Raw genomic sequence first — 11,746 nt, forward strand, 5'->3', positions numbered from 1 at the left:
GATATGATTAATTATTTGTGTATTAAAATTAATTAATCTAATCAATCATATTAATGGAATACATAAAAAATATATAAAATTAACTATATATAACATTCGTCCTAAGCAAAACAGTAAAATGGTAAATAATCCACGCATAAAAAAGAAAGATGTAAATGCATGGGCTCCAAATTTACAGAGTCGATCAGAATGGAGCGGGCTCCAAAGAGTGTTAACTAAGGACAGAATCAGAGGCCAGATTCGTAAAAATCGGTGCACAGCTCTACATGCACAACCACCTAGTTTTAACTAAGTGTGTTAGGTGAAGCGTTGAATAATGGTAGCTGGCACATCGTGATCATGATCAACGTATCCACGTGACATGATAAGCCCGCTTGCACTCAGCTCTAAATAAATATCCAAGATTCCCAGCTCATGGAAAATGGCATACTACAATCTCATTTATTATATATATAACACGAAAGAGCTGCTGGTTACGTAGTTCAGTAGTGCCACACACTTAAGAGAGGAAATGGCTCAGCTACAATGGTTGCAACGAATGTGGCAAGAGCTTCACGAATTACCCATCAATTCCCTCTTGTCTCTACTTTTCTGCCTCTTCTCAATTCTCTTTATTTTCAAACTTCTTCGAAGAGGCAAGCCCAAATATCATTTACCCCCATCCCCACCAAAGCTACCAATCATTGGCAATCTTCACCAATTTGGCTCACTTCCACACCGATCTCTTCGGGTACTTTCTAAGAAGTATGGCCCTGTAATGCTCTTAGAGTTGGGCCATGTCAACACCCTCGTGGTGTCATCTGTAGATATGGCCAGAGAATTGATGAAGACGCAAGATATTGATTTCGCAAACCGGCCTCAGAACACAGCTGCCAAAATCTTGCTCTATGGTTGCACAGACATAGGGTTCGCGCACTATGGTGAGTATTGGAGGCAAGCTAAGAAAATCTGTGTCCTCGAACTTTTGAGCATCAAAAGGGTGCAATCATTCCAGCATATAAGGGAAGAAGAAGTTGCCGTGCTTGGAGATAAGATACGGAAGGCATGCGTTACTCAAACCCCTGTTAATGTAAGCGAAATGTTGATTGAAATCTCAGACAACATTATCTCTAGATGTACACTTGGACAGAAGATTGCAGAAGAAGATGGTAAGATGACCTTTGGACAACTATCAAGACAGGTAATGGTGCAGTTGATGAAATTCTGTTTGGGTGATTTTTTCCCTTATTTGGCATGGGTTGATGTTCTTACGGGATTCATCTCAAGTGTGGAAGGCACTTTCAAAGAATTAGATAGATTTTTTGATCAAGTGATTGAAGACCACAAGACTATAATGGAAAGTGGTGTTGTTGATCAGTCTAATAAGAAAGATTTCGTTGATATTCTCCTCCACCTTCAAAGGGATGGCATGCTCGACTTTGCCTTCACAAAAGATAACCTCAAAGCAATCTTATTGGTCTCTCTCTCTCTCTCTCTCTCTCTCTCTCTCTCTCTCTCTCTCTCTCTATATATATATATATTATATGACTGAAATAGTCTACAATATTCATTCACTCTCCAACACATCTAATGTTTTCTTTTCCAACAATTTCAGGACATGTTTTTAGGAGGAGCTGACACGACTTCGACAGCTTTGGAATGGATAATGGCGGAGCTCATAAAAAACCCAAAGATCATGAAGAAAGCACAAGATGAGATCAGAGGAATTGTGGGCAAGAAGTCACATATAGATCTGGATGACATCAGTAAAATGGACTATCTGAAGTGTGTTATCAACGAATCTCTAAGGCTACATCCACCAACTACTCTTTTAACACCTCGAGAAACAGCAACAACGGTGAAATTCGGAGGTTATGATATTCCACCGAAAACAACTGTATTTGTCAATACATGGGCAATCCAAAGGGATCCGGCTGTATGGGAGAATCCAGACGAGTTCATCCCAGAGAGATTCAAAAATAGTCCATTTGATTTCAGAGGCCAAGATTTTGAATTCCACCCATTTGGAGGAGGGAGAAGGAAATGCCCTGGATTGGCATTTGCTGCTGCTTCCCTTGATTTTCTGATTGCCAACCTCTTATGTTGGTTTGATTGGAGGTTGCCTGGTGATAATGTAAAGCCGGAAGACTTGGACATGGATGAAATTTACGGGCTCACAGTGCCTAAGAAACATCATCTTTATGCGATACCAACACTCTACTCAGCTTGATCGATCCATGCATCAATATCAGATTCGGGGTTGTGCTCATAATGATGTTACTACTGGCGAAATAAATTAACGGCCGGGGACTTCAGTACTCTTTCTACTTTCTGCTGAGTTTTCATAATAAGGAGCAGAAAATTTATCATTTCATGACAATAATGTTAATAAGTACGTAGTCTGTTCTGCCACCCTGCAGATAGTACGGTTGCTTACTGCTCCATGCAACTCACTGTTTGCGTAGTTATTCCATCTTTTTATTTTCTCATGTACTATTGCCGGTTATGCCGCCCAAAAAATCCTATTACTCCAGCTATCATGATCTTCTAGTTCCGATCGATGGACCAGATTTCTGGAATTATACATATAGTTATATTTGAAATATTACCTTTATAATCACTTTCGCTTTAAGCGTGCGTGCATATTATAAATATGGAAACAATTATATATTCATCCTTTAAAAATAAATATTATCTAATTAATCATTCATGTTACACGATATTTACGCAGTTCACAAATATATATATATATATATATGTAGAATTACTCGAAACTATAATTAACAATTTTCAAATTGTTACTAATATATGGCTCCATTACTTCTACAATCCACAACTAGAATATCTCAAATCATATGAATTCGCTCAAACATATTTTAAATTAAGAGCGTCACATCTCCACAATATATATATATATATATATATTTAAAGACCTCTTCAAGAAATCTTCTTCTATTTTAGAAATTAAAAATTCTATGTGTAATCATTTTATATTCTTTTTACATGTGTATTCCACTGATATGATTGACTATGTTATTTTCTTTTTAATATAAAACAACTGTCTATATCATTAATGAAGTGCACAAAAAGTACGTAAAAATGATTGTACGTAGTATTTCTTGCTTAATTTCAAAAAAAAAAAAAACTCCATTTGAAGATTTTTCAAATTAAGGTTTTTTTTTTAATTTTTTTTTTTAATTTTAAGATCAGCTTAAAAGCACTTTTTATATATTTTCCAAACATACCATTTTTCCTATAAAAAGTTTTTAAACCCTTAAAAAAATTATACTTTTTAAACCTTGAAACTCAAAGCCAATCAAACAGCCACTTGATATATTATTTAAGAGTATTTCATCGTTGGAAACAGAAACTGCCTTAGGAATTATGACTTGTAGAAGGCGCGCATTAATTTATAAGGATTAGATATTTATCGGACCGATATATAATGTCTCAAAATTTATGAACTCGACCAAACATATTTTCTAAGAGATTCAGTACCTCTTCCACATAATACCAAAAAAATAAAATGAAATAAAACCTCTCCAAGAAATTTCATTCTACGTACAGTTTCAGAAATAGCCTATTTTGCATTTTTCCCATAAAGGAGATTTTAAACTGTTTTAAAAAAATATACTTTTTAAACTTCCAAACTAAAAACCATACATGCGGGTAATATAGGCTTCGTTTGGATAATAAATTGAAATAATTTGTGAATAGAAGTAAAATAGTTTCAGTTAATATATTTTATAGGACTTTGAAAATAGAGAAAAATTTTTGAATAAAAATATTAAATAGTTAAAATATTATTAGAATATAATTTTTTTTAATATTATTTTTGTACGTATTGGGATTTAAAATTATTTTTTGTATAATATTTTATTTAAAAGTTTGAAAAAATTATAATAATTAAATAATTATTAGATAAAAAAGTTAAAATTTTAAAATTAAAAAGTGTTTCTAAATTTGATATTTGTATATATATTATAATGAGATAAAATAAAATAAAATAAAATAAGTTTAAAATGAGTCATAAAAATTTTACTATTTAAACTAGGTCTAATTAAGAATATTTCATTGTTGGAAACAGCAACCTGCAGCTCTTAAATAGGAATAATTATGACTTGTAGAATGCGTACGCGCGTAAAGCTGGCTTAGATATAAAGGTTCAACGGAGACTTGATTTCTGACGAAATTATCAACATGAGCAGCCTGCAGATCAACTTACCACATCTGCATGCAGTAAAAATCTCAAATATATATTCTTTACATACAATATCTTAGATCAACGTCAACATACACTATAACAGAAACGTTATTTTAGGATGAAAAATTTCGTTTCAAATTATAACTTTTTTGTCTCAAAAAATATTTTGGAATGATAAAAAATCATCCCAAGATCGTCCCAATATCACTGTCCTAGAAAGTATTTTGGGACGAAAATTATCATTTCATCTCAGAAAATATCTTTAGGGACGATTTTGAAATTGACCGTTCGATACTGTTCGAACGGGCTAGTTATTTGTCACGGTTCAATTTCGTTCCTGAATGACGTTTAAATGGCAATATATTGTACGTTCGAACGAAATTACATTGGTTGAACGGTTATGAAAACACGTTCAAACAATTCCAAATTTTTTTAACTTTCGAACGGTACAAAAGAGATTTACGTTCGAAAGTTAAAAGAAGAGATCGAACGGTAAATGGATCGAATGGTGTTGAGTTATGTTCGAACGGTACGCTAATGAATTGCATTCGAACGTTTTTTGACCAATCTGGTTTCGTTCGAACGGCTATATCAATAATGTTCGAACGTTACATGGTCGTTCGAACGAAAACTATTTTATTAAAATTCAGTAATAATAAAAAACCAATTTGATATTCATAAGATTTGAAAAACATACATTAGAAACAATTTAGTACTCACGAAAGTTTTATAATAAGTGCGAACTAATAAATAACCACGAGATTGACATTATTCATACATAATTAGATAATGTCATAATCTATATGTAAAAAACAATCAGTTGCTTGGAGGCCTGTACTTTTGCATAAGCTGCTGCATTTGGAGTTGCATTTCTCTCCTGAACTGTTCTTCTTGTTCTTCTTGTTGTTTGAGGCGTGCCTCCATCTCTCCTTGTTTTGCCAATTGAGCCTTTAACTCATGCTGCCTTGCAACCAATTCTTTGATTCTGCGATTCGAATTCTCTTGCGCTATAGAGGCCGCACAAGCAGACCCGGAAGAAGAGGAAGAGAGGGAAGGTTTGACACAGTGACCCAAACCCCTCAAATATCCTAAACGTTGACCTTAAACTTGTGTGAAAATCTCAACTTCATTTGTTGAGGAGTTTTGATCTGACGCAGATTCAGCACGTATGACAACCATTTTATCCTACATATAAGATAAATAGTTAATATCATTATAAATATTCTAATATATTTATTTAGACCAATTTATAATACTTACATAATTCTCACAGGTATTAGGATGACTCCACTCTTCATTACGATTAGCATGTGATGCAGCATATAATTTTGTCAGATCATAATTGACATCTGAATCTTGCTATAATAAATATTTGTTAAGATATAAAGTCATTAGGATTCATATATTCAGTTAACTATATACAAATAAAAAAAAATAGCAATACCAATTTCTTAGAGAGGCGGTGGAAAGATCTTGAACCTGCATGATGAGTAATCTTCAGTTTCGATCTATTTGTTTTGTTTATAGAACTTCGCTCCTACATAGAAATTGAAAATATTAGAAAGCGAAATTAAAAATATGATGACTAAAATAATTAATATAATTATACCTTATATGATGGATCCTCAAACATGTCACAAAGTTTTTCCCAATCATAAGGTTTGACATCTTGAAAAGGATATTGGCGTGCATCTTCCATATTCTCGAACTTATTATAGTGCTCATGACACCTCGCCTTATATTTGTGGAATGCATTACTCATAAACTCTTCCACAGTCTTACGCTCTTTTCTCCGACCAAAATTTAATTCGAAATCATCCTGTAAAAAAAAAAAAATTAGACAAACATATTATCATTTATAATATTCTAATTTTAAGTAAAATAAAAAAATTTACCAACTCACTATCTGTTTTTAACATTACCAAACAACGCTTTTTGATAAGCTCTTTAACATCTTGGGGGATTTTCTTCCATGAACTTGTTGCAAAGGTGCATAAGTTCGTGTAAGAGCACCCACATGCGAATGCAAGCCAAGATGCTGGTTGTCCTTCGCCTCCGGTATGTTCGTCAAGAATGTTAACCTTGATTTTACTCACCTTACGATATTTTTCTAACATCATGCCTCTCGTAGTGCCTCGACCTTGACGAGATTGTATTGTGAAATCATCATGATATATAACATTGTAATCAATTTTCTATTATAACCTTAATTAATAGCTTTTATGACTATTAGAGTTTTACCTTATTCTGTAGAGTCAATTTCTAATGGTGAGTCTGAAGAAGAGCTAGGAATAGGTGGAGATGGGTTGCGAACTTCCTTTCTCTTCGGAGGCATAATTTCAAAAACCTGATACAAAATTCATTAAGTAAAATAGTGCTCATCATCACGTAATGTGAAAACATAATTCGTCAATCACTATCTGTATCAGTATCATTTGACAATTTGGTCTCATCATCTGTAGATACTTAAGATGAATCAACATTTTGCTCAAGTGTTGCATCAACAATTTCAGTCTCAATATCTTCTTTATTCAATGGAATCATCTCATACTGGCTCAAATCTACAAACAAATTAAAGACAGGTTGACTCTCTTGGTATGCTTCTTGAGTAGAGGCATCATCTTTTTCTTCATCTCGCCTTTCTGCCTGAGGGATAACATCATATATATTTATTGGAGAATATTTTTGTACTACTTGCCATTGATTTCCTAACTTCGGGTCATCTAAGTAGAATACTTGAGATGCTTGAGAAGCTAAAATAAATGGATCATCCTCGTACCATTTTCTTGATGTATTAATACTCAAAAAATATTCATCATCACAGACTCCAGTTCGAGGATTGCTTAAATCCCACCAATCACACTTAAACAGATACACTGCAAGCTCCCTCAAATATTTCATTCCAATTATATCAACAATCACTCAATAGAAATCAATATTTTCTCCATCATGACTTCCAAACTATCCACTCTGGACAATTCAAGAGTTATCAATCTTTCAATTCATCCAGATTGATAACTCTCGAACGGGTCTAAGGTTTATTTTGATGAACAAGCAATATAAGATATGCTAACATGTATCCTACAAACAATGCAAGAAATGCTAATTAAAAGTCAATTGATTAAATTAAATAGTTAGTAAACAAATATTATTAAATCTTAACTACTTGTATTTTAATTCCAAACCTTAAATTTATTAATTTAAATAGTTAGTATTTAAGTATTATTAAATCTAGAATATTTGTATTGTAATTCCAAACTTTAATTTTATTAATTTAAATAGTTACTATTTAAATATTATTAAATCTTAACTATTTGTATTGTAATTCCAAACTTTAATTTTATTAATTTAAATATTTACTATTTAAATATTATTAAATCTTAACTATTTGTATTTTAATTCATGACTTTAATTTTATTAATTTAAATAGTCACTATTTAAATATTATTGGAATTAACTATTTGTATTTTAATTCCAAACTTTAAATTTATTAATTTAAATTTAAATTATTTAAGTATTATTAAATCTAGAATATTTGTATTTAAGTATTATTAATTCTTAACTATTTGTATTTTAATTAACCTTCAATTCATTAATGGAGAATATTAAGTATTTAAGTAATATTAAATCTTAATTATTTATATTTTTTAAAAATTTAGTTGATTAATTTAAATTTTAAGTATATGTTCAATTATAAACTCTTAATTATTTGACAATTAAACTAAATTCATATACTTAACATTTTAATACTGACCAACATAACGTTCAAACAGTTAACTTGACCGTTCGAACATATGACGCATGTTCGAACGATAAATGTGTACCATTCGAACGGGTTTGGAAGAGATTCCAGTCGTCTTCAACCTCCGAAAACCCCAACATATATTAAACTCATTACATCAAACAAAAGCATACAATATCACAAACTCAGTGCAGCAAACGAATACACTTATATTCAAACCAAAATGAGTCAAAGATAGCAGAAATACCTGATTTTGATAGATGAAATTGCAAGAGTATACGTAATGCCCAAAACCTTGAAAAAACTCTTAAAAAAAAGTACAAATAACCCCTTAATCCGAAAATATACGAGATGGATGAATGTAAAAAATATTTGAGGGCTAGATTGAGAGAGAATGGCGCTGGTTATATGGGAAATGAACTGGGAGTGATTTTGGGAGCGGTGAGACGAGCGCGAGATTGTGAGGTTCTGTGATATAAATGTAGAACATTTGCGTTCGAACGGTAACTTACTAACCGTTCGAACATAAAATTATTTTGTGGGAAAGTTTTCTCCCGTGATTTTAACGTTTGGACATGAAATATTTCATTCGAACGTTAATATCCCGGGTAAAAAACGTTTGAACACATAATAGTACGCGTTCGAACGATACTCAAACTCAAATTTTTATTCGATTAAAAATTGAATTTGCACTAGATTATAGCTACTGATGTCTTATAAAAGTTCCAATCCAAACTGAATCAAATTAAAGTGTATTTCTCTCCGAGAGTACAAAACTTAAGACATTCTATGTAATCGAAATGAACCGTTTTTTATGTGACTAGGTTTACAAATTCGATAGGTCAAGTAAAATAATGAAGTTAAATTGCTAAATAAAACGGAGAAAATGCTTACAAGCTTATGATCTTGGAGACAATGATTAAGAATTATTTTTAAAAAATGCATATCTTATTCACTGCAAAGTCTCTTTGCTATATGATTGTTTAGTTTGATTTAAAAAACAATTGACATACAATTGTTTAGTTTAATTTAATGAACAACTTGACATCAATAGCTATAATATATATGCTTGATTATATATTATAATCAAATATTACTATATATGTTAATATGTTAATATATCCTAATATATATAACATATATACTATCATATAATATAATGTCATCTATAGTGCTAGAATAGAGAGTGTTAGTTAATTAGCTTATAACTAAAATATAATTAGCTTAATATACTAAACAACTCATAACATGCATATAACATATAACACTATTATATGTTACCTAATATTATTATATAGAGAACTCTATATAGTATACTATATTATACTACATCATATTCTCAATACTATATATAAGTTAATATAATATAATATAATATTATTACCTAAATGAAAATATACTATATACTATATTATAAATAATAAATATAGTAATAATGAAAAATTATTACTATAATAAACAAATCTTTTAATAATAACCGTAATTGGCAATAAATTACAGTTAATACGTTCGAACGGTATTGCATATATAAATTACCCCGTACATCATTTTCACGGAAGCCAAACGTGTGCATTACGTGGTTCTCCGCCGTTAACAGTCGATCTCCGCCGTTCAATGCAGTCTTCTCCGATGTAAACAGTACTCACTCGAAGCCAATCGATCTAGGCACTGGTATTCTTCTTTTTCAAAGCATTTTACCGTTTAGATTTAAGTTTTGATAGACTATTTATTTGAATTAGGATAAACTCATTTTTCCATCAATACTCACCGTAGATTTGCTTTAATCCTTTGTATGAATGTTTATTTAGCTTTGCATTTGATTTATTTGGGTAAAAAATCTACGGAATCGAAGGATTTCATGGATTTCAATGGCTGAGTCGACTCGGCCTGGAAGCCGAATCGATTCGAATATCGTTTGAACGCTACAGAAAGCGTTCGAACGATATTCACTAACCGGTTGAACGTTTGGTTGGGTGTTCAAACGTTCGTCCAACCGTTTGACCGTTAATCAAAACTGTTCGAACGGTGTTTGAACGTTGTTTGAGACGTTCAAACGTTTGGGCCAAGTAGTAACCCGTTTGACCATTCATTTAGACGTTCGAACATTAGATGGACCGTTCGACCTATACATTGGGTGTTCGAACGGTAAACGTTAAACATTCGAATGTTGTTTTACACATTCAAATGTATAGTTTTACTATTCGATCACTATTCTAGAAGTTCGAACGATATAAACTCATTTTAGTAATATTTGTTAATTGTTTTTTTTCCATATTATAGTTCCAATCAATTTTAATTAAAAATAATTTCTATATTATAATACAATTAATGTCATAATTTAAAAATATAAAATTTAATATTAATATTTCTATTAATATTAATCACATTAATATTAAATAAAGTGATATTATTTATTAAAAGTTATTTTGTTCACAATGTCTCACTTTATTAAATTGCTATTCCTTGATGTATACTGTGAATAGTTATTTAATGTATTTTTATTGTTAATATTGTGTATCTAATTTTTAATTGTAAATTTTAGGTTGATTATAATGTCTTCTTCTAGGGTGGGACGTAAGCGACGCAATCTTGGTGAGACTAGTAGTGGTCTGGTCAGGGAGAGGACTGTTTCACTGGAGCGACCAGTGAAGATTTCTGATTACCAAAGTCTTGTCTGGGAGGGTCATTCACTGCCAGCAGTTTTCAGCGATCGTGGTTGGGGATCTATCCTAGACACACGAGAGGAAACATAGGAGCCAGCCTCCTATATTGATATTGTTGCTGAGTTCTATAGAGAGCTTGGTAGTGCCAGCCCCGATGACGGAGGGGCCTACAGGATCTCCGTCCAAGGAGTACCTGTTGTATTTTCACGGGCATTACTTGCTGAGCATCTCGGTATCCCTATGTTGCCAGATGCATATTCGAATGTGGTGCTTAGAGAGTCTGATCCTTCAGCTGAGGCAGAGACAGCTGAGGAGGAGGCATCAGTTTATACTGATGAGGTCGATACCCTTGCTGATCATGAGGTGAGGGATTTGGTTATTGGTCCAGATGCTCCATCGTATGACGGGATGAAGAGCATCAAATAGACAGATTTATCCTCTTTCTTCAAGATTTTGAATTTGATAATTGCCAACAACATTGACCCTCGGCAGCACAAGACAGAGGTTGGCATTGATTGGACGAAATTTATTATACGGGTCTCTCGTGGCATTCCTATCGACTTGGTGGGGTATATATTCGATAAGATTCGATCAGAGTCTCGATACATTTCGATGTATATACTGCCGTTTGGGATCCTGATCACCCGATTTCTACTGTTTGTTGGTGTTGTGCCTGATGTTGCCTAGCTTAAACGGGAGCCGATGGGATTGATAAACAACACCACCCTCTCACGCAGCATGGGACACTCGAGACTGCGTCTTCATGGACATGTTCCAGATCAGGTTGATCCTCAGAGAGATGTAGAGTCGGGAGATCATGGAGTATCAGCTGCTGGGACATCCACACAGGTCGAGGCATCAATAAACAATGTTACTCGTGAGGAGATGGACGAGATTGTGCGTGCAGCGATCAGCGAACAGACATCAGCGGTGATTGATGCAGTGCGTAAGGAGATCCATTCTGCTGTGTTTGTGCTTCGTACACAGATTGATGCCATGTCTGCGACTCAGGTCACCATCTGTACTCGACTGACACAAATAGAGGAACGTATAGCTGTAGTCGAGGAAGTGTGCAAAGACTTGGGTCTTAATTAGTACCTTCTATTGTTGTTTTTTTTTTTTAGTTTTTGTTTTAAGTATGGATAATATTTTGTATTT

General features: G+C 32.8%; 1 protein-coding gene across 1 annotated transcript; it reads left to right on the top strand.

The window, feature by feature from the left end:
• Positions 1–429: 429 nt before the first annotated feature.
• Positions 430–2,516, top strand: LOC122280527 (phenylacetaldehyde oxime monooxygenase CYP71AN24-like). Its single transcript, XM_043091468.1, has 2 exons — positions 430–1,456; positions 1,595–2,516. The coding sequence occupies exons 1-2, from the start codon at positions 512–514 to the stop codon at positions 2,207–2,209; spliced, it is 1,560 nt and encodes a 519-aa protein (XP_042947402.1). The 5' UTR covers positions 430–511; the 3' UTR covers positions 2,210–2,516.
• Positions 2,517–11,746: the final 9,230 nt, after the last annotated feature.

The sequence above is a fragment of the Carya illinoinensis genome, chromosome 11, assembly GCF_018687715.1.
Source record: "Carya illinoinensis cultivar Pawnee chromosome 11, C.illinoinensisPawnee_v1, whole genome shotgun sequence".
Classification (NCBI taxonomy): Eukaryota; Viridiplantae; Streptophyta; class Magnoliopsida; order Fagales; family Juglandaceae; genus Carya; species Carya illinoinensis.

What these genes read in the sequence shown, in the direction of transcription:
- LOC122280527 (XM_043091468.1), top strand. Translation starts at nt 512, where the DNA reads ATGGCTCAGCTACAATGGTTGCAACGAATGTGGCAAGAGCTTCACGAA. An exon ending in ACCTCAAAGCAATCTTATTG is followed by an intron (nt 1,457 to 1,594) that starts GTCTCTCTCTCT and finishes CAACAATTTCAG; the next exon opens with GACATGTTTTTAGGAGGAGC.